General features: G+C 39.3%; 1 protein-coding gene across 2 annotated transcripts in view; it reads left to right on the forward strand.

The window, feature by feature from the left end:
- Window positions 1–23,019, forward strand: part of BICD2 (BICD cargo adaptor 2) — a 90,388-nt gene extending 67,369 nt beyond the window's left edge. The window contains exons 4-8 of one of the 2 annotated variants that reach the window (XM_057413770.1): window positions 1,906–2,358; window positions 3,395–4,414; window positions 5,481–5,632; window positions 17,443–17,650; window positions 20,858–23,019. In XM_057413770.1, the coding sequence (XP_057269753.1) occupies window positions 1,906–2,358; window positions 3,395–4,414; window positions 5,481–5,632; window positions 17,443–17,650; window positions 20,858–20,863 (1,839 nt within the window). In that variant the 3' untranslated portion in view covers window positions 20,864–23,019. Of the gene's footprint in view, window positions 1–1,905; window positions 2,359–3,394; window positions 4,415–5,480; window positions 5,633–17,442; window positions 19,398–20,857 lie in introns of those variants that run through there. The other variant, XM_057413769.1, reaches the window with a different exon arrangement.
- Window positions 23,020–24,074: the final 1,055 nt, after the last annotated feature.

A 24,074-nucleotide genomic window follows, 5' to 3' on the forward strand; every position in this document is an offset into this window, starting at 1 on the left:
AAGTGTCGTGGTTTAAACCCAGCCAGACAGCTTGTTCACTCACTTCCCTGCCTTCTTGCTCTCCCCCTACTCCCGGAGGGACGGAGAGGAGAATCAAAAAGAATGCAACTCCCCGGGGTTGAGATAAGAACAGTTTAGTAACTAAGGCATAACACAAATCACAACTGCTGCCACCAATAATAATAATGATAAAGGGAATAACAAGGGAAGAGAATACAACACCTCACCACCAGCCAACCAATAACTTGCTTCCCCCAGCCTGACCAAGCTCTGACCGACTTCTCCTCCAACCCCACAGTCTCAGCCCTTCTGGGCCCCTCCCCGTTACCTTCTGGGCATGATGTGCTGTGGTATGGAATACCTCTTTGGTCAGTTTGGGTCAGGTGTCCTGTTTCTGCTTCCTCCTGGCTTTCCCTCCTCCCTGGCAGAGCATGAGGCTCACAAAGTCCTTGGCCAAACCAAAACATCATTGTTATCAACTATGTTCCCCGGCCGAAAGTCAAAACACAGCACTGCACCCGCTACCAAGAAGGAGAAAAATGACTGCTACTGCTGAACCCAGGACACCAAGTCATTCCACTGCCTTCTCTGTCTTTGATGGAAGTGAAGTTTCTACCAGTCTGCTTTGTTACTTGGTTTAGTCTTTGCTACACTAGTTTTTCAATGTCTCTTTGCAGTACTCTCCCATCCACCCATCCGTCTGTCCTCTTCTACAGTATCTGTAAGCAGATATATTTCTGAACGTATGTTTTTAATGCTACTTATTTCTTACTTTGTCTCTCCAGTTGTGTGCTCTTCCTCTCTTGCAGCTACTTTCATTAAACATGAGCTACTGTTACATTTGCTTTATAATGTCAGACCTGGATGACTGTTCATCCAAAAGGTCACACTTTTAATTACACAGTTCCAGCTGTTTTCAGAATTTTAGAAACCTGCATTTTTTTGAACAACTGAAGAATTTTCCTGAGTCACCATTAGCAGAGGTAGTTAGCTTAGATGTGTTGTTAGATGTGGCCTTTGGCATGATTTGTTTATCTTCACCTGTCAGATGGGGACTTGTTATTTTTATTCTTCAGATACCCATCATCCTCATTATATAAATTAAAACTTGAGATTCCATTGAGGAAATGGTATAATATTCCCAAAATACAAGCTCCTGAAAAAAAAAAAATAGTGTTAATACCACCTGTTGTAATGAGCACATAGCAAAAACCTAATAGGATTTGCTGTTGGTGTTCATAACTTCAGTGTAAGAGAGGTTTAAAAAAAGGCGATTTTATACATAAAACTTAGACATGACATCAAATTTCATGTAGCAGCATTGGGAGTCTAAAGTGTAGAGTCTATGTATTGTAGCTCTCTCAAAATGTGCTGAAATGATGATGGTGACAGAGATGATAAAATGTTTTATTTTGAATATCTAAAGCAGAGTTTGCTGCATCCCAACAGTTTTAAGCCTGGTGGGATATTCTATCAGCAGTGCAGCAGAGTGTCAGAAGCATAACTTTGTAATGCTGGATTTTGAAAATGTTGAGCTTGAATTTGTGGTAAGGTTGGACAGGGAATTTGTTAATCAGAGAAGGAGTTTTCATAATGTGCTAAGAAAGCCTGTTTTGTGATTCTTTTATCACATCCTATATTTCCCATGTGTTTCAATTAAGCTGGAATAGATCAGCTTGTTTATGGTTTGCTTAGAAATTTTCTTCCATCCTCTTTGTGAAGGTAAGTAGTGCAAGCAGCTTAGAGTGAAAGTGCCAAAACTAGACTCTAGTACTGAAAAAAATGAATCTATTCTCACCATATTTGCTGAACCAAACATTCAAAAGTAAAATTATTTGGTGCCTTGCAAGGCAGACATTTTCATTACTGTTCCCCTGTGCCCCCCTGTGTTTGTATAATCTCCAGGTGGAGTTTGAAGGCCTGAAACATGAAATCAAAAGGCTTGAAGAGGAAACAGAATTTCTCAACAGCCAGCTAGAAGATGCCATACGGCTGAAGGAGATCTCCGAACGTCAGCTTGAGGAAGCCTTAGAGACACTGAAGACAGAGCGGGAACAGAAGAACACCCTTCGTAAGGAGCTCTCTCACTACATGAACATCAATGACTCCATGTACAACAGCCACCTAAATATTTCTTTAGATGGTCTTAAGTTCAGTGATGAGGCCACAGAGCCCAATAATGATGAAATCATGAATGGATTCGAACAAAACTGCCTCAGCAAACTCAGCAATGGCAAGAATAGTACATCAACACCCAAGAAAAATGAAAGCTTCCCACCAGCCCCAAGTCTGGTTTCAGATCTTCTAAGTGAATTAAACATTTCTGAAATCCAGAAGCTGAAACAACAGCTTGTACAGGTATATGGGCTTCCTAAACAACTGTGTACTTCCAGGTAGCTGCTAGAGTTTACTGGGGTTGTTATTTCAGTCTTTTCAGTGTCTCACATGGACTGCATACAGTATGAACTATGTTTGTAAAGGCTCTGATTGATTTAGAACTTGAGGATGTTAAAAATTTGCCAGAGAAAAAATGCAGCATGCTGCTGTTTGTATGTGCAGAAAAACTAGCAGTCTTGTCCTGTGTTTGAAGGACAATTGTAGTGCATCTTCTGTGCAGTACGTGGTGTGTCTACTTCATTGTGTCCCTAGCGAGAAAGACAATACTTTGTTTGAAAACGGATAGTTACCCCAGTCATCTTCCTCAAAAGTTTTATACATCAGAACTCCTTTCTCTAATTAGTTCAAAGAACATGACATTTTTATCAGGACCAAGCATTTCTATGATACATTTGTGCTTTTGGGAGGTTGGAGAGTTTGAAACACAGTGTATATTTATGTTGCCCAGAAATGTTATAAAGTTTTGTCAAGCACTTTTTAAGTTTTTCATAGAAAAAGCCTTTGTGGAAAAAGTAGATGGATTTTTTTAAAATGAGACCTTTCAGAGGAAAAAGTTTCAGTATTTCTGAGTCTTTTCATGAAACTCCAAGTTTCCACCATAGGCTAGCTGCAAGTTTTCTAATTGTTTTTTTCTAATGCTATTTCTCATAACTTGATAATTTGAAAGATAAAAGTAAACTTTTGCTTATCTTCAGTTGGAAGAATATTTTCACACTGAGACCATTGGCTATGGAAGAATGTATAATATGGATTTTGAAGTGAAAATGAGAAGGAATTGGCAAGGAACAGTGTGCTCGAGATAGCTTTAGAATAAATGAAATAGCTTTTTAATAAATTAAAAATAAATAACCTTTAGAATAAATTAAATAGCACATGTAATGTGCAAGTGGTTGGGTTTCTGTAACCATATGGATCTTGGCTAAATTGCTGTCTTTTGTAATAAAACCATTAAAGTGATAGTTTCCTTTATGTATGTGTTTGTGTTCGTGCATTTCAGATGGAAAGAGAAAAGGTGAACTTGTTAACAACACTACAGGAATTGCAGAAGCAGTTGGAAAATACACGGGGGGCCCTCTCAGAGCAGCATGAAAAGGTTGGCAGACTCACAGAAAACCTAAACGCAATGAAGAAACTCCAGGTTAGCAAGGAACATCAGTCTGCCCTTGACAATGAGAAGGACAGAGACAGCCATGAAGATGGAGACTATTATGAAGTTGATATCAATGGGCCGGAGATCCTGGAATGCAAGTACAAAGTGGCTGTGGCAGAAATTACTGACCTAAAAGAAGAGCTCAAAAATCTTAAGGCCAAATACAAAGAATGTGAGTCTAAGTATGAGGAAGAGAAGAGCAGATACGAGACCGAGAGCCAAGCTCTCACTGAAAAGATCACCTCCCTAGAAAAATCCAGTAGGCATGACAGAGAACAGGTGGCCAGGCTGGAGAAGGAGCTGAAGAAAGTCAGTGATGTTGCTGGAGAAACACAGGGCAGCCTCAGCGTGGCCCAAGATGAGCTAGTCACCTTCAGTGAAGAACTGGCCAATTTGTATCACCATGTCTGCATGTGCAACAATGAAACTCCAAACAGAGTGATGCTGGATTACTACAAGGAAGGTAAAGGTGGACGCAGTAGTCCAGAGGCCAAGGGAAGAAGGTCTCCCATTCTCCTTTCTAAAGGGCTGTTAACTATAGAGCTAGGAAAAGCAGAGAATGGAAGTGGTGACAGCAGTCCATCTCCAGTGTCATTGCTGCCATCACCTGTGTCAGATCCTCAGAAGGAACCAATGAATATTTACAATTTGATTGCTATAATCCGGGATCAGATCAAACACCTGCAAGCTGCTGTAGACAGAACCACCGAGTTGTCCAGGCAGCGTGTTGCCACTCAAGAACTTGGGCCAGTGGTGGACAAAGACAAAGAAGCACTCATGGAAGAAATCCTGAAGTTGAAGTCCCTGCTGAGCACCAAGAGAGAACAGATAGCAACTCTGAGAACCGTACTGAAGGCCAACAAACAGGTAGCTAGGTCTAAGAGATGTGAAGATTATAGTGTCAGGGAGTTAAGTCATAAACACAAGGGAATGAATCGCTGCCATACCCTCAGCTCAGCAGGGCTTTTGTTGCTGGTACTTGTTTGGTACCAGACTGAAGCAGGCTGTTTCGTTAGAGGCACACAGCTGTCCTACTGTAAAGCTCAGGATAGTGGCTTTAACTGATTTTTGCTTGTCACATACTCATGAGGTTATTTATTAATCTTACTGCCTGTCTGAATTTTATCAGATTATATTTCATGTAAGACACCTAAAATGAAGAGGTAAATCTTACTTTCTACTTGAAAGAATCCTAGGAATAACCTAATTCTAGTATTAATTTTGAGTAGTAACTCAAAATAATTAAGTACTCTTCTCTCTCAAACTGCAAAATAAAAGCCTGCTAAGATGAGGATGTGATATAAGAGCATGGTCCAAATAACAGGGGTGGAAAGGTTAAAAGTAGGGCTTGGGGATTGGTCTGTGCCATTTGATACACCTTAGTGCATCAATAACTGCCATTAAGACACATGTGACGTGCTTCATTGTCTCCTCTGAAGTTAAAGTAATACAAATTAAAGTTGTCTTTAAAAAAAGCATAGTGTTGTTTAAGAAATATATACATTCTTTCAGGGTGTTTTTGCACATTTTAATAAAGGTGTCTCGAAAGGCAAAATGCTGTAGGGGTTAGGAATTGTGCAAGTGATTGATGAATGCATTTAAATATAGAGATACTAGGTAGACTATTTTGTATTTGAAGTATGTGAAGTTTAACTTCTTTTAGTGGCTGGAGATGGGAGTCACTTAATGTATATTCTGTAACTTCCCTAGATGCTGCAGGGTTAATGGGAGTAGGAGACCCCTATGTCCAATCTGTTTCCAGTGTTCAAAAACGAGATCTTACTTAATCTGTACAAGAAAAGTTGACCAAAATTTTAACATTCCAGTACAGAGTAAATGTTTCATCATGTGAATAGGGATTACAGATGCCTTAGCCAGCCACTTTGTGAAGAGTTTCATTAACTAGCACGTTTCTGTTCTTTTTGGTAAACAGACTGCAGAGGTAGCCCTTGCCAACCTAAAAAGCAAGTATGAAAATGAGAAAGCTATGGTTACAGAGACCATGATGAAGCTACGAAATGAGCTGAAGGCTTTGAAAGAAGATGCTGCTACATTCTCTTCCCTGAGAGCAATGTTTGCTACAAGGTAAAGAACATAAGAACTCTGCAAAATGTCATTTTCTTGCTTGTGTGGGGGAAGAGCTTAACACCCACTTCCCCATGCAGAAGAGAAAAATGCCTTTTTCCAGGTGCGTTGCTTATGGTGTTTGTCTGTGATATGTTCTGATTGATGAGAGAAATGCCAGGGATATAGTATGTTGATACAAACCAAGAACCTGTGGTGGTGGTATTTAATTTGGGTGCAAGATTATCCCAGGTTCTTGAAGCCATTAACTCTGAGAAGGAGTGACGTTTAACAGGACAAATAGAGTGTTTATTACACAATAAAGATATGACTCTGCATGACCTGTAATAATCCAGAAAAAGTAAAGATTTTGCAGACATCTTACTATTCTTAGTTTGTTCATCCTGCTTTTGCCATCTCTGACATTTCATTTACCTGCATGAGCTGATTTGGGTTGCACGTGTCTTTGGAACTTTCTTCTGTTTATTTGTGCTTGCTGACATACCACATGCTGTAGATGTGATAAATGCTACTTTGATCTGCATGTTGCTTATTGCTACTATCACTGATTTCTTCCTTAAGTCTACATGTTTCTTTTGATGAATGTTGAGGCAACAACATCACATTACAAAATCCAGATCTGCTTCACAGCTAAGGAGCATTCAGTTGCTCCTGTGTGGAGATGATCCTGAAAGATGGGAAAAGAAAAATCTTTATCTAAAGGTTGCCAGTCCCAGCTCGGTGGGGTTTACAGGGACACCCTTGGTAATATTCATATGCCTGCATATTCCGTGCATTGCCTAAAGAAGGTAGAGAAGAGAGACTGCAAAGGATGCTGTTTAATGTAACCTAGACACTTGCTTTTAAGCTAACCCAAGGAGATGGGGGAGTCTGTGTGCACTGTATGCTGCTGCCTTCTGTGGGCATGTTTAAAAAAAAAAAAAAAAAGCCAACATCACAGAAAAGATTTTTTTTCTGTCATCTGCTAAAAAGTACCATAGAAAGGAATCAGAAGAGTGCTTCTGAGGATTCCTGAGGCTTTTCAGTATGGGTCTTTTGTGGGGCTGGTTCTGCAGCTCCTTGGCTAATCTTAGGCTTCCTGATGATACAGCCTTTCTCAGCAATATCAATGCATGTGGGTAAGCATAGAAAGGAAAAATGGATACCAAGGAATGCTAAAGGTTGAATTGCAGCAGCTCATTACGCCAGAGAAAAGAATGCCCCTGTACAGTCTGGATTTGTCCTGCTTGCTTTCCCCTCTCTCTCCTCCTCTGCAGTGTACTTAACATGCAGAAATTGCAGTCTCTTTGTTAGCTGTAGATCAGCGTGAAGCTGAGAGGAAGCATGCTCTTAACTTTCAGTTCTTTTTCCTAGATGCAGAGAGCTAGCTGTCTGAATTACACATAACTGCAGTATGTTTTCCCTACATATTTATTTTTCTGCCTCAGTGTGAAATCAAGTGACTGTGAATGATTTGGAGAGGAGCTATCAGAGACATGCTGGAGGGTAATGCTCTCTCTGCCTTTCTCTTGATGCATTATCTAGAGGTCAGTTTTGTCCTTTTACTGGGAAGACAATCAGAATTCCTTGATGTGGGGAAACTGGAAGCAGAATAATGTTTTTTCTGAAAGCGAGACTTAAGAGCTCTGTCCTGGAGCTCTCACAGATGACGAGAGGCAGGAGTGAACTCTGCCTGGGGATGCGCAACCGATCCTCTGCCTAAACGAACAACTGCAGTATCTGCAGTTAAGCTTTACTTAGTAAGAGCAGTGAAAAAAACAAGGGGCCAAGAGCAAAGGAAGGCTATAAGAAGTGAGGGTGGAGTGAGTGGAGATGTGGTCTTCTGAGCTGCAAGTCCTATGAGCATCTGCATTCCCAGTGGAGGCATGGCAGGGAAGCAGCCAGGCCTCATATTTTGCCTGGGACAGCGGCAGTTGCGCCGATCATGAGGAACTGCTGCTTTCTGCCACTGTGCCCAGTATTTCAGATGCCACAATAGCTATCAGGAGCTATTACTGCAGGTAGGGTACTGCTACCCCTTCCTCCCCGGTCTCTGGTCAGAGACTGGTAGTAGCTTGGTGGTTGGCTGAGTGCCTTCGTCTGTCAGTGGCTGTTTCATCCAAGTCTCTTTCAGGTAAGGTAAGTTTGGAAGGGGTATTCTTAAGTGCTTTGTCAAAGACAGCCTCAAAAGCCACTTGGAATCTGGTGTTCAGGTGTGTTTCATATACCAGAAGTATGTCTTCACCGTCACAAACCTGTGAATTGAGTCCCTTAAAAGTGCGCAGTAAGTTGTGTTTTTTCTCTGGCCAAGATATTTGTGTCACCAGATCCTAATCACAAGTGATGGGTTCTTTACCCCAATGTGTTTGTTTTGCTGTTATGTTCAAGTGTGGGATAACAGACTGCTGCTGCCCTGAGATAGGTATTTTCACAGGAAAATGCCCATTTTGTAAGATGCAAAAGAGCTGTAACAGTACATGAGAGTTGAAGGCTGAGAATGAATATAGTAACTGACCTAATTTCCTTTTCAAAGTAGGTTAATCCCACTGATTTGACAATACTACAGCTATTTTTAATAAGTAATGAAAATACAGAAAGACCTCAGCCTGATAAAAAGGAAAGTTTACAAAACACAGATAAACACGTCAGCACTGAGGGTCTGCTCCAGCACTCTAGATAACACTGTATGGCTAAAATCAGGTTGTTGGACAAAGGAGTAAATCAGGGATTGTGTAAAGTACTATAGATATACATGCAATAGCTGTGTTGTTAAAATCCAGAGTTTCTTAATTGAATCAAATATCCCTGTTATATGTACAAACAGACTGGAAGCCGGGTGAAAATCTGACCTGTAGAACTGAAAATGGAAATATCTGCTTAATTAGACTGCAGTCGGTATTTATGTGTCATTGTATTGCAATCAAATATTTGATGTTTCATTGGTAAACTTCATAATCTCCTGAAAAATAAAAAGAAAAGAATGCAGTCACTTCTCAATTTAAGATCCAAAGGAAAGCTGAACATCTCATTTGTTTTACTGTGTCAAGTAAGCTTACACTTGCTGCAAAATGTAAATCAACAGCAAACAATATAGCAAATGTTCATTAGGGTGCAGCCTTCAGTTTTATTACAAGATGTGAAGTGGTGCTTCTTTTTCTCTACAGATACCAACTGGCTCCTGTACTTTACCAGCTCTTTGGAGCAGCTGTTTGAAAAGAGAATTTCCCAAAATAATCTTTCTCAAAATTCATTGTACAAAATACACTAGTGTGGTTACTGGCTTTTAGAGGGTTATAAAAGTATTTACTTAGTCATTTAAAACAGAACAGCTTGTCTTTATAAAATTGAACATTGTTCAGAAGGCAGTCAGTTTTACACTACACTTGCAACATTGAATTACAATAATACCTGAGTATGTTCTGTATTTTAAAGACTAAATTCTTGCAAATTGGTGAAAGAAAATAAGGCTTTATACAAACCACTCAGAATTTTTACCATCATAGAATCATAGAATAGTTAGGGCTGGAAAGGACCTTAAGATCATCCAGTTCCAACCCCCCTGACATGGGCAGGGACACCTCACACTAAACCATGCCACTCAAGGCTCTGTCCAACCAGGCCTTGAACACTGACAGGGATAGAGCATTCACAGCTTCCTTAGGCAACCCATTCCAGTGCCTCACCACCCTAACAGGAAAGAATTTCCTCCTTATATCCAATCTAAACTTCCCCTGTTTAAGTTTTAACCCCTTACCCCTTGTCCTGTCACTACAGTCCCTAATGAAGAATCTCTCCCCAGCATCCCTATAGACCCCCTTCAGACACTGGAAGGCTGCTCTGAGGTCTCCACGCAGCCTTCTCCAGGCTGAACAGCCCCAGCTTTCTCAGCCTGTCTTCATACAGGTGGTGCTCCAGTCCCTGATCATCCTCATGGCCTCCTCTGGACTTGCTCCAACAGTTCCATGTCCTTTTTATGTTGAGGACACCAGAACTGCACACAATGCTCCAGGTGAGGTCTCACAAGAGCAGAGCAGAGGGGCAGGATCACCTCCTTCGACCTGCTGGTCACGCTTCTCTTGATGCGGCCCAGGATACGGTTGGCTTTCTGGGCTGCAAGCGCACACTGAAGCCGGCTCATGTTCATTTTCTCATCGACCAACACCCCCAAGTCCTTCTCCACAGGGCTGCTCTGAATCTCTTCTCTGCCCAACCTGTAGCTGTGCCTGGGATTGCTCCAACCCAGGTGTAGGACCTTACACAGTATAACCTAAGAACTAATTTGTTTCAAATAAATTCTTCAAATAAGGCAGAATGAGTCTTTAAAATGCAGTTTGCGCTAAGAGTTTGAACTGCTTCTGAGTGTTAACTACACTATAACAAAACAGTGTAAAGACCACATATTTGCACGTAACTCGTCTTACTCAGGTCTTTGTTCAGGTATATATGAATCAGAGGGCTACTTTCAAAGTGTTTGTTGAGTATTTATTGAGTTTAGTGTGACCAGCACCCTATGTTGAAAGCCCCATAGAAGGAGAAAGCAATGAGTGAGAAGTTCCCAGATTAGTAGTAGATCCTATGCTGCTATTCAGGTTACTTCAAAGTGGTGTGTGGGGAGCACAGAGCTAGGAGCTGCTGCTGTTTCCTTTCTGGCAAAAATTTGTAACTTCCAAAAACATAATATGGTAGGCTTATATTATTTTTTAAACTCTTATCTAACAGCTTAAAAAAATAGGAAGATTTTTTTTTTTAATGCACAAAATAATATAAATCCCTACAAGGAGGGAGTTTAGTAGCAAATTTGAGATTAATTAATTCATCTTCCTTTAAAATATTGTCAGAAGAAAGACTGATTCCTGTCTTTGCTATACAAAGTGCTTTTCCCAAGGGCTTTGAGGGAACATGAAGTGTGTATGTCCTGTTTTCCAATGACTTGGGGTGGGAGTGAAGCAGTTTCCTTGTCTTGTAGGTCAAGGTATGTTTCTAGATTGCCTGTAAGCCATTTGTCATTCAAACTTGCAAGCACATTAGAGTTTAGGTTTCTTAAAATGGATTTTGGAGGAAACAAATACTGTATCACCACAGAGGAGAAAAACCTAGCTTGGAATTTAAGTTTGAGTCTTGTTTCACTTAACTTTGCATTAAGCAGGGAGAGGGTAAGAAGGCTGTAGGGTTCTGCTAGTTGTTTGGAGAACACCTCTGAGCCTGCAGTTTCCAGAGTACACTGTCATTAATAATGAAGCACAGGTGTGTAGATGCACCAACTCACGATTCAGGTTAAAGTCCTTAAAGGATGGTTAGATGAAAAACAGGAGGCCAGTATGGCCATCACTTCACAACCAAGAAAAGAATTCATTGAGAAAAGCTTGTAATGGATTGGACAAGAGAGCAGTTTAAACACAAATCTGCATGTTAAAAAGCAAAGGGTATTTATTTTGCTATGCTAGTCTTTTCCTTGAGTTTGAATTAGTAGAATTTGAGTAAGCATCCTTATAAAATTTCTACTAAATCTAGGAAATGGCAGAAACCATACACAATGGAAGTACAGCATGGTTTTTCAGCTTTCTCTTCCCTGTGTCATTTTACTGCTGGTTTTCTGTCATTTGATATAGCCTGCAAGTTTCTTGTCTCTTTAACCTACATGTTGAGTACTCGTGCACTCATGGGAGGACACCATAATCTCGTTTCTCTAGAAGTACCTCCTGTGTGACAGGTCACAGCCAAACTGCTGCAGTGGATGGAGTAAAGCAGGCTAAACCCAGCCAAGCTGGCTCCTTCTTGGCTTATGTGGTCAAGGAAGGCAACAAACCCAAACAATTATATTCATATGAAGTTGCATTTGTCCTAATAAACCTTGACAGACTTAAAATGTTTCTGAGAAGTGACTTGGGACACATCTTCACTCCTCTGATTAAAGATGCAGGTTTCTCAACTTTGCTAGTCATGTGTTCTCTGTTTCTTTTCCAGAGCCTGAGAAGAAGCAGAGATAGTAAGAGGACAGACATGTCTCATCCCTATAAAATGAACATAGAACAGTAATCAAGAACTCTAGCAGAAGGAGAAGTTTTCAAAAGCAGAGAACAAATGTGCCTGCTTGTAATTAATGGCTGTTCCCATGTTCCAGTGTTTCATAAATTATAAGTAAAGGGAGATACAAACAATTGCAACAGTCAGCAAGGGGACAAGTGGTTAAACAGTTAGGTCATACTGGAAAGACCAGCAGCGCTTAACATGAGCTTAAAATTACAAGAGAGGGCTTGTGATAAAGAAACAAAGCCATGATTACACATAAGGAACAGCAGCTAGCTTTTGTTGATTAATAGAGAAAGGTGTTTCAAATGAATGCATACAAAAGTTAAGAGTAATACAAGCTCTGTCAGTTTTCCAAGTATCCAAAGCATGTGGGAAAACAGTCTTGTGTTCGTGGACAGCAAAGGCCTGCAGAATATAAAGGAGTTTAAACTAATGCAGAGAACAGTGCAGAACTGAGAACGGTTGCTAAAGGGTCTCCATCCTGGACTCCACACAGTAGAAGAACTACTCAACTTCTCTAACAATGTCCTGTAGAGTAAATGCTCAGAGGTCCCAGACACAGAAAATACAACTTTGAAGATTTCCAGAATGGGATTCCCAGATGGAAGTAACAGCATTTGCCTCCTATTCTTGATGCTAGATATAGAGGTGATGAATGATGTCTGAAGAGAAAAATGCCTGGGTTGCCAGCACACACATGAAAGCAAGGAGACATCCAGGCTGAACAAAGGCATTCAACTATCTTATATACAGGCTACAAAAGCCCATGAGATATGTCTTGCACACACTCATGGTTAGTACACTAATGGGCCTGCTTTAGACTGTAAATGTATCTGGCAGTTAAAATATGTACTGCAAGTAATGCTGCATATATTGAAACTCAACCTTGGTGATTGTGCCCCTTGTAGGTAGACCCTGGACCTGGGTTGCAAGGATGAGTTCCCACTCTTCTTTTCCCAGATATTCTTTAAGCGGCTGTGTCCACACCACTGATTCCTCTGTGTGTGGTGCTTTGTTTGTATGCCTGCTGTTAAGGAGAGTGAAACGTAGGAGGTGCCTTAGAAATATTCAGAGTAGTGACAATACCAACTCTTGTTGCCTATTTGCTGTTTTGCTTTTAATGAAAATGGAAAGCAAGTTACCTTACCTGATACGGGAGACTACTGCAGCAGCAGTTATTTGTATCCACAGTGTTTTAGATAGGCAAGTCTTGGTTTCATTTGGCAATTAATGCAAAGTGTCAGTGCTCATAGCCTGTAAAAAACAAAGCACTTGCACATCTTCAGTGGTCTTGGGTAGAAAGGGATGGGAAATTCAGGATTAGTTCCTCCAGGCCTTGCTACCTCCTTCAGTGAAGAACTGGGAAAAATGCCTTGCCTGTGTGATAGCTTTAACTTCATTATAATGTAGTTAATAGGGTTGTTAATTTCAACCTTGAAATATACAACAGCAGCCTTTTTTTTAAATTCTAGGAGGAGGGAATTTGCCATAAAGTTTATGATTACTCCTTGAGAGTTTTTATCAGTGGACATTTAGAAGAGCGGCAGCGTCCAGCAGCGTTGAGCTGATTGTTCCCTTTCAGTGCTGGAGATAATTCTTCCCATATGCTTCAAACTACAAGAGAGATTTGTGGTCTGATTACTTTAATAGTTTTTACTAATGGACATTGATTATACATGGCTTATTAGCAACATTCTGGAAAACTATCGCTGGTTATAAGCCATTCTCTGTTCTTAGTGAAAATCACAATGATTTATACAAATACAGGCCAAAGGATTTATTCCCTTCAAATACAGAACTCGGACAAGATCAAGGTATTGAGGAAAATTAGTAATTAGCTAAGGTTTCCATAGATATTCCCTTAAACTTGCTTATCTGTAATCCTGAACTGCCTAAATCTGGGATTTCTTTCTTCTGCCTTCTTCAGGATTTGTGCTTTATTTTGTTCTTCAGGGATTCTTGAACACCACATTACTGAAGCTGGGATGTGCATGGCTTACAACTGTGCAAGCCTAAAAATGTCTAAAAGATGCTTACTCAGTAGTGGGCCTTGTTTCTGCAGTCAAGTGGGGGAAGGTGGTAAAATTCAGCCATTAATATTAATTTCTAATATAAAGATTCAGTTTGAAATAGCAGCTGGCTAATAGCCCTTATAGCAGAATGCAGGCAGTGCTCATTTACATAATTTTAACTGCTTCTCTGCTAATATGTTTCCCAGTGGGTTTTTTGTTTTTTGGTTTTTTTTAAATTATCCCTGTTTTAATTTCTTATGTAGGTCTTGTGATCTCTTGAGCTAAAAGTTAAAGGTTTCCTTCAGTCACATCTGTTTTGCTTTCTTGGAAGTTGTCACGGGGTACTATATTGATTGCAGAGGAGGGGGAAAAGTTGTAATTATGTCCAGGTGCATTTGGTTACATCCCTTTTTTCTTTCTGAAACAGATCTTGAGTCAATACTAAATTAAGCTATAAATGTTATTGAATATAGTACAAACTAAAGCTTAACTAAAATGGTATGTAGAAATAAGACACAACTGGCATTTGTGGGAAGCAGTGGTATGCAGCTTTTGAAAACGAGACAACTCTTCTAGTTTTCAGTAATTTGGCTTCAGACAGTGTTTTAGAGGATTTAGTTTTTATTTTGTATCATTACATTTATCACTCAGGGTATTTCCTCTGTGTAGATACTTGCTTCGGCTGTTGTTTTTAAAAATCCAGTTGATGTCTCCTTAAGATCCCTTTTTGTTGTTAATTACCAGTCATAAGAAAACAGGCAACATCAAAGCCTTCTATCCACTTAAAACTGTGAATGTGTAAATGTACAGCAGGTTTATAGTAATTTCATATTCTTTAAAGCATGAAAGCTCAATTATTTTCTGTCAAAGATGGTTTTAAAACGACAAAATTTTCCGTCGTTGGCTTTTGTATTGAATATATAGCTGGGAAGTAGCTCAGCACATGGCAAATGAAACTGGAAAAGGGAAGGATCTTTTATCATTGTATCTGCAAAGCCACAGGAATAGATACACATACCATAACAATACGTAGCAACTACCACTAGGTAGAGCAGTGTTAGCGGCTGCGTCCTCTTCAGTGCTTAGGGAGGCTAGCTTTTTGGAGAAAATTAAATTGGGAGTCAGTGAACAGAAGGCAGATCCCTCTCCACATGCAATGTCTACATCCACTTCTAGGAAACTTTTCAATCCCCACTTGTTCTGATCAAGTGAGCAGTTGCTGTGTTTTGCTAGTGTAGGTCTTGAGGCTGTATCACTTCATTTGACTTAAAGATCAGGACAACAGGTTTAGGATGTATGACTCTGTGTGTAGTCATAGTAGTTAACAGTCCTGCCTCTCCCTGATCCTCCTCTGTATAGGAGAGAACACTTAATTAGAATACAGTAAAAAAATGCAGCTGCAGGAATGCTACTGGTAACACTTCTTTTTTGTTGAAAAGGAAGGCAGAACTCGTTGAATTGAGTTTTATGGGAGGGAGGGATGGGGAATCTAACTAATTTAGGTATTTGAAATAGTGAATGCCTTGTAATTTCTAAGGAGAGTCATTTGATGTTATAATTTTAAACCTCTGTGCTAACAGAAAGCTTGATGAGATAATGACTTTCTACAATAACCTTTTGGAATCAAAATCAGGACTTTAATTATAGCTTGGCTCACGTCTGAACGACTGTATTGCCTTCTAGACTCTTGACAAGCTTTGTCTGTGTTACCAGTGAGCTCTCAGGTTTGGCACTGTGTTAGATCGAGAGGCATTTGAACACCAGAAACATTTAGAGAAGAGGATGAAGGGACATAAGCAAGACTATGTGGCATTCCCTACTCTGTTTTACTGCAATGGTTTTGTTTTCTTTTTATTTCCTCTTTTATTTCTAAATGGGGCAGGGAGTCAGGGAGAAACCTGCCACCTGCCTTGGCTGGCTTTGATTAGCGCCTCTAAGTAGACAGCCTGCAGTAATCTTGACACTGCTTCACTGCACTGGAAACCCCAGGGCTAATTTAACATCCTGTTCTGTACACAAAAAAAGTGGATACATTTTGATTCACAAGAAAGGAGCTAGGAAAGGGGGAGCATGGAAACTCCCCATAATTTCACCTTGCCCTTATCTCTTGGGAGAGTAATACTGAGAGTGAAACAAGGGTAATGGGGACAGGTCACTCCAGTGTCAGATCATATTTTGCTGAGGCAATCACTTTACATTCCTCGAGGAATTTGTAACACTTTCTGGACGTTCTCCTGGTTTGCAGGAGGGGAGCTTTGAAGGAATCAGGTTTGAGGTGTGGGTAGAAGAAAGGTAACTCGTGATATAACCAGACTTGTGCTTTTCACCTCAAATGTCAGGAGTGTTTGAAAACTGGAGAGAAACCCCTCAGACCTCCCAGTCTGTGCCTTGCTCCCCACCGAGTGAAGAAAATACATCTCTGGCAATGCAGAGCAGCAGGCTGCATGGTTAGTGGTCATGTTGTGAGCTTCTTATTTCTGTAGCCATGCCCTCATCCTTCACTGAGAGGGGAGGATGTTGTGCCCGCAAGATCTATTGTTGCCTTTCAGAGCTCCTGGGGCCATTTCAGACTGTGTTCTTCTTTAGTGCTCATGGCAAATGGGATAAGGTTTGGCCCTTAATGAATGATGATAAATGTCCCATTAAGTCAGAGGGTTTTCCACTTTGATGTTAAAAGAGGCTTCTTTGGGATTGTTTTTGCTTTTACGAAGAAGTTTTATTTTACAGATGTGGTCACTGTAAATTCCAGCTGGTACCTGTGTGTACTTATTTTTCTATCATATATGTAATTGGTCTTCTATGTGTGCAGTAAATATGCATCTACATGTAAAGACACAAGTTTTGCCATGACGCACTGTGCAATTAAAGTTGTAGCTTTCAAGCTCAGTGAAAATGACCATAGACTAAACAGCTTGCAGGCATCTATACAGCTTCCCCACACACATGCACACAGCATTCCCAGTAACACTCAGTTCCTTTTTTTATCTGTTTTAAAATTAATTTTGAAGGTGAAAACAATTATATAAAGGCCACTTGCTGTAGAGATAACAGTAATAAACCAATATTTATAGATTTTTTAGGAATCTGAATAGGTTAATGTAGAATTATGAAGGATGCTTGCTTGTAACATTGCTGCTCAGTCACCAGTGGAAATCTGTTGTTTGTTCTTTACTGTGAGGGTGGTGAGGCACTGGCATGGGTTGCCCAAAGAAGTAGTAAGTGAGCCATACCTGGCACTGTTCAAGCCTTGGGCGACATAGTCAAGGGTGAGGCGTCCCTCCCCTGATGGGTTAAACTAAATGATCTTAAGGTTCTTTCCAACCCAAAGTGTGAAGTAACAAACTATGAATTTCAGGTGCTCATCAAATGATAAAATAGCAATGGTCATTTTGCAGAACTCCTCAGACTCCAGCCTAAAGGTTAGAACTATAGTGGTCTCTGTATAAGTAGACAGAAAAGTGACTTGACTGCATTGTGTCTGCTCACTTTGGAAGGACATCTGACAAATCTTTAGACATGAGTACTTCTACATCAGGTCCCACACTTTCATAGTTTAAGGTTGCTGTTAATTCTGCCACATCCTGAAAGGCGTGAACGTGTGGTATGTGGAATTGTAAGAACTCCAGTGAAAGTAATTGTGATTTTCTACAGTGTGGTTGAAATTTCTATGTAAAAGAGTGCGTATGCAGACAACTGCAAAGCTATCCCTGCTAATATTGGCCAGACACAAGGGATTCATGTGTTACAGATGGAAACAGGATTGCTAAAGATTGATATATTTCATTGCAGATGTGACGAATATGTCACACAGTTGGATGAAATGCAGCGGCAGCTTGCAGCAGCCGAGGATGAGAAGAAGACTCTGAACTCCTTGCTTCGGATGGCTATCCAGCAGAAACTGGCACTGACCCAGCGGCTGGAGCATTTGGAGCTTGACCATGAGCAGTCCAAAAGGGCACGTACAAAATCTTCCAAAGCCAAGAGCAGTAACCCAGGCGTAAGTCATATTCAGTCCTGCGGAGACAGGTCTGAAGGATCTGTCCTTAACAACCAGGTTTTTTGTAATGAGAAATATAAAATCTATTGTGACTAGGACAGGTATGTAGAAAAATCACATTATGCATCTTATCTTATGCTGTAACTGTCAGCGTAAATCCCCACTATCTAATGTCACAGTGAGTTGGCTTGTACTAGTATGTTGTTGAACCAGGTAATACAAATTGTATTATGGTGGTCTTAACTGTAACTAATTCGTAAGTATGGGGATGCTATTAACAAGTTAATAGTGGAAAGGAATTAGCTTTTTTCCACAGTTAACATGTATGGGTTTTGCTGTTTATGGTGAGTGTTAAAAGAGTACACCTGATATAGCATATCTGGTGCTACTAATTGTAGTTTGTGTAGTACAAATGTGATCCTTTCTCCAGGGTTGCAGCATACTTCAGGAAAAGCATTTACAGGCAGAAACAAACAGAAAACCTTCCTTGTTATTGTGGCTTAAGAAGTGATGAAAAGCAAATGTTAAAATGCAGAGCATTTTGAAACTGGAACCAAACTTAATTTGCCTGTTGTGGCAGATATTAAGAACTTGCTGTCAGATCATCACTGTCCAAAGTCCTAAAGCTTTTATAGGCTATAAAAGCTACAAGGAATATTGGTAGGGTATGTTATTTACACTCTGCTTCCCTCTCTTCAGAGGGTTAACAGAATAAACTTGCACATTTATATTAAAAATACGCAATATTTACCCCATCTGATATAAAACTTTAAATTTGAAGAATTGGGATCCTATGTGGTAGACAGTTCCACTTTAAGAAGTTATGCTGTGGAAAAGTGTCATGTCCTGAAAGGATCTTTGTGGTCTGATATTGCTCCTTGCAAAGATAATGCTTTGAAAAGAATCTGTTTTATGTATTACTGTAGCCACACAACATGTATGTGTAGAATTAATGTGACTATGGTCTAGTATTGTCAGTCACAAAACAGGTTTTCTCAGCTTTCAGTATTAACCTAAACAGGGTTAGTATTTCAGAGCTCTGATCATTATTTATTTTTTAAATGCACAAAAGATACTGCATTCCTTATGCAAGCACATGTTTCATAGGGCTCTACATTATAGGCACAGGAAATTGAACCAGATCATTCTGCTAATAATTATTTATGAAGTAGCTTAGTATACATGTTAATCTTTAAAAACAAGTAAACCTTTGTCTGCTATTAAACTTCTAAGAGGCCTTTTTAGCCACTTAATTACAGTATATTTGATAATATAGAAGTGTACTTCATAATTGGTGCCTACATAAGAGAAAAAGATTGAAAATGTTGCTTCTAAAATTGTGGAAAACTTGTGGAGCACAGGAAGGCACGCTTCTCTAAACCAGAGTTTTAAAGTGCCTCGAACTTTATTTTAGTGTAAAGCCCTGTTCATTTTGTACTCTTTCAAATAATTTTGTATGCCTCTAGTATTACTAAAAGCAGTGTGAGACTGCAAGTCGTCTGCTTCGTTGTGCTGTTTTATAATGCCATTCTAATACTCCTGGTGTGGTACTGCCTCATCTCACTACCATTTCTTATAGATGATCAGCAGCTTGCTTCCTGCACATTGCCACTCTGCTTATAAGTAGTCAGGAGGTATCACAGTACTAATATAAGGTAATAAGGAGCACAGCTTGTTTTTCCAGTGAGGGGAAACCAGAGGGGATTTTGGCTTCCCAGATATTGGGGGATGGAGAAGAGGAAGACTTCTAAATTCATGCAGGGAGACTTTAAACAAATGGAATATTAGAAACCTTGCTACAAAGCTGGGAACATTGGAACACCACAGCTCAGTGCCAGAATTGCATTTATCATTATTGAGAGGAGGAAAAAGTGATTTAACTGTAATATGTTAACTTCATTAGTACTCATATATTCTCAAACTTCACTGCTTGATAAGTTTAAAGAAATAGCAATTCTGGCTTTAGGAAACCAGGCCCTGTGCATCTAGTATTACTTTCTTTTTAGAAAACATTGAGTTCTCCTGAATTTGAGCTTTAATATTGCTAAGTAGCAGGTCTGATATTTTAGAAGCGAGACATCTTTTAACAATTTTCAATCCTGCTTTTCTTGTTACTGCACAATCTTCCAAAAGGCCTTTATTCTTCTCATTGTTGCATTAAGAATAATTTAAAAATACTTTGTAAAAGCCACATTTGAATGCTAACTTTCTCTGCTTCTATAGAAACAGTTACAATTTTGTTTCCACTACTAAAGGTAGGAATCTTTAATATGCTTTTCACTGCTTCCATGTCTCTAACGGCAGTAATTTTGCAAAATACTAATGGCAAAAAGGTAAATTGGAAACCATAATTGGATGCATTGTTAGTTTATTTCAAATTAATTGGAACTTTCTTGAAAGATTTCAGTGTTACCACCACAGGGGTACCAGACAGTGGTACCAGACTATTACTATCAGTCTTGACTCATGCTTTTAGTTCCAAGTAGGAACAATTTTGCTGTTATGCCAGTAGTGTCAGTAGTCATTTTCATCTTCATTAATTTCTGTGAATCATCAAAAAAACAAGCAAAAAAGCCAACCTGACTGCTGTTTGAGCTTGTCAAGTTTATGGGTTGACTTCTTGGAGCACGTGTTACAAAAAGAAGTGAAGAGTGGTGATAAGGTGACTTGATCCTGCTATTTGTATTTTTAGATATTATTTAAGATTGAGTCTTGTCATTCTTGATTAACAGTTTCTTGAAAGGTACATTTTCTGTAAGTCCTTCATATCACTTCCAATGGGTTGGGATAAAGCATGGAAAATTCCTTAAGCTGTCACCTACCTCTGCAAGCAGGCTCTTCTTCTGAATTATGTTCTCTGCATTGGCCTGCATGATATAACTGACCTGCATGTCTCTGGAGAACCTGAAGCTTCACTGAAAATGTTTCTTGCACGTTCATCGCTATTAAGTTGTGCTTGAACAGCAAAGCTTTATTCAGTACTTGTAAGAAATGTTCTTTCTGCAAAGCTATTCCTTCCAGGCTAAACTCCTACAGCATTGTTTGACTGGTGAGCTAAGGTAGCTGCTTCTACCCCAATAAGCTAACAGACACCCTCAGCCAACTAACCTGCTTTTGCAGCACGTTGTTTTCAGTTCTTTGAGAAATAAACAGGTTCTGATATTTATTTTTTTTTCCCTAACGCTATTTTATTTTTCCATTTTCCAGCTGTAGAATAGTCCCTGGAGAAGGCCTTTCCATCAGTGCAACAACATTTCTTAGCCTCTTTCATTATGGTAGCCCATTGCACAAAGAATGAAAACCACTGACCTGATCCTAAATTTTGAAAACACCTTTTCCTATATATACTACCTGAAACTTCCTTTTTATGTCTGAAGCTATAAAACAAACAAGCTTTACCTAAAACTGCTGCTGCAGTAAGAAAACTTACAAGTGCTGAAGAAACCTACTTCAAATGTAATGATCACCATGTTAGTTTATGATCTACTAGAAATGTTCAGATGGAGGAATTTCTTATTGCAGATGCTCATTTTTGTCTGATTGTTAAACCTCTGCACTTTTGATATTTTGATATTTTTCTTTAGCTTCTTTAATTCCTTTTGTAGAATGATTTATATAAATGCAGTGGTTTGTGCTCATAGTCTCTCTCCAATTTGGGCTTGTGATATTTGACTTCTGCATCAGCATGTGGCAGAGATTTTTTGAGGACTCTAGGTTGTAGTTAGAAAAGAGTTTCAACAAAAAGCAGGAGCTCTGCTAAACTGTGCTGTGCTTCAGCAGCTTTTTATTATAAAATATTAAGCTTTATATGTCTAAATTACTCATTTTTTTTTTTTTTTTTAACTGCCATGTTAATTAAGAAATCCAGGGTATTCAAATTCTGGGGTTTTTTTCATATTGTATTATTATTCTTAGGAATAGTTCAATGTAACAAGAAGAAAACTTGACTCTGCTCTGGTTAAAACAGTAATAGGCACTTGAAAAATATTAAAGTAGTATTACCTATAAATTCCAGAATTCCTGGGTTCTAGGAAGTTGAAGTATTATTGATTAACAGAATTTTATACAACTATACCAGTTAAATTCCAAATTGGAATTGTTTTGTTACTTTTTCATTTTATTGTGCCAAATTATGGTACATCTAGAAAGTAAAATTCTAAAGTTGTCAATGATAGGCTGTTATATATCAGCGCCTTTCTGTCATTAATTATTGCCAGTAGTGCCTTTAATCATTTTAAGGGAGACTCTTAGAATAGCTTAGTCTAAGTCCTGTAACTTAGAATAAATGGAAAAGCTGTTTCGGAATTTATTGAAGACATGGAGCAATAAGTGAAACTGTGTGAACTCCCCCTTCGCACGTTTTAATGGGTAGTCTTACATAGAGATTATATATTCAAGGAATTGTAACAAATTCTGTTAGTCAGTGATATTTCATCAGGCAAATCCTTGCAAATTCAGGGCTGTAGAGGAAAAAAAAAGAAACAAAAACAAACAACAAAACAAAACCATCAAACTAAACAAACCCAAATACATTGTGGGAACCAGACTCATGTTGAACAAAGAAGCAAGATATATTAACACATCTGTGGTAACAGTACAGAAAGCATATTGGGATTGCTGGTATTACGTTAGCTTTGTTGGTGGTGGATGCATTTAACTATAGTATTGTTTGCGAATGTGAACAGCAAAGCATTGATATCTTCTCTTGCATGTTGTATCTAATTGTAATTTCAGGAAACAGAAACAGAGAAGTGCATCAACAAGCTGTGCCTATTGCTCAGCTGTTTGTTGAGGCTCACATGTATGATTAAATTGGTACTTGCTGAGGGGGAGCATTCCCACTACTCAAAAAAAGTTCAAATTGAAATAATATTGACAGTGGGGAAAAGATTTCTGTTTGCTGGAAAGAACATTATTATTCCTAGACGTGGGGACTTGTACTTCCATCTTCTGTTACAGTATTGATTCATAACAAATATTGTTACATTTAAAATAACTACATTTGTATGTGGGTATTTATTTGGAATGATGTCCAAGTACTGTATTATGTTTTATGTGCATTACCTTTTAGTGGTGGATTGGTCTCCATTTAACATCATATGCATGTATTCCTGCCAAGTAACCTTTACACAGATCTGGAAAAAAAAGTAAATAAAAAAAAAACAACCAACAAAAAAAAACACAAAAAAAACCTTAAAGAGAATGTGGAAACTTCTGTGAAGTGTAACTGTGTGTCCATGGGTGACCTGAGGGGTAAAGAGGGCAAAACCTTACTTCCAAATTAATAGAAATATGTTTAATGTAGGAAAGATCTGCCTGCGTAAAGGTAGTCGCATCAGCAGTATCAATAAAAGAAAACAGGAATTGCATTTTCTGCTTGGTGTTTTTGCTTTGAGGCAGCATCATTTCAATTAGTCTTCCTGAGCCATTTTCAGTGTGGGGCTAAAGAAATGTTAATTTTTATCTGAGAGAAACTAAAAACATAAACCTCACTTTTCTGCAGGTCTAGAAAACTGATTACTTGTCTTCATATTTACCCTGTGTGCTGTTCCATGAGATTTTCGGGAACTAGCTTTGGCCCTGATCAGACTGGTTTAATCTGTTTCACTGAACAAGCATGCAAACACTCGTATACTAGTACACAAACTAGTACAGGGGAGAGTAGGACTAATGCTTTTGGTGGCAGTGGTGACAAGTCTTCCTGAAGTTACATCTTAATTTCTCATATACTCGCCAAAATGTATTAAGATGTTGTTTATCCAGTAGAATTGACAAACAACCCTGAAGGAGTATGCTTACAGTCTTGAGGGCGAGGCTGAGGTTTGCCCCATCAATACAAGGATATTCCTTGATTGATGGAATATGGTTCTATACTATAGTTTAACAACTCTTCAGTCCCCACGTGGGATTCCTAGAACTGTTTTGTTTATTGTTTATATTCCTGGTAGCAGTGAGTTGCATTAAACCAGCTAATCTGGGACTCTTCATCAGGGACTGCAGTGGTAGGACAAGGGTGAATGTCTTTAAACTGTCAGAGGGGAGCAGGAGCTCTTCCCTGTGAGGGTGCTGAGGTGCTGGCACAGGGTGCCCAGAGAAGCTGTGGCTGCCCCATCCCTGGCAGTGTTCAAGGCCAGGTTGGACACAGGGGCTTGGAGCAAGCTGCTCTAGTGGAAGGGGTCCCTGCCCGTGCAGGGGTTGGAACTGGATGAGCTTTAAGGTCCCTTCCAACCCCTTCTGTGATTCTAATGAACATAATTTATATTGTTACTGGAGAGCAATGTGACAGTTTTTACTTAGGCATTGAGAATATTTTTTGAGTTGTGTGCAATAAATTATCTGAACGTATTTGCTAGGATACTTGCCCTGGTTGTGCAGTTCTGCATTTGCTGTAGTGGAAGCTTTATCTGCAGGGTGATCTAAGGGA

The sequence above is a fragment of the Pezoporus wallicus genome, unplaced genomic scaffold, assembly GCF_028554395.1.
Source record: "Pezoporus wallicus isolate ANWC-B61680 ecotype Strahan unplaced genomic scaffold, APGP_CSIRO_Pwel_v1 contig_8649, whole genome shotgun sequence".
NCBI classification, from domain to species: Eukaryota; Metazoa; Chordata; class Aves; order Psittaciformes; family Psittacidae; genus Pezoporus; species Pezoporus wallicus.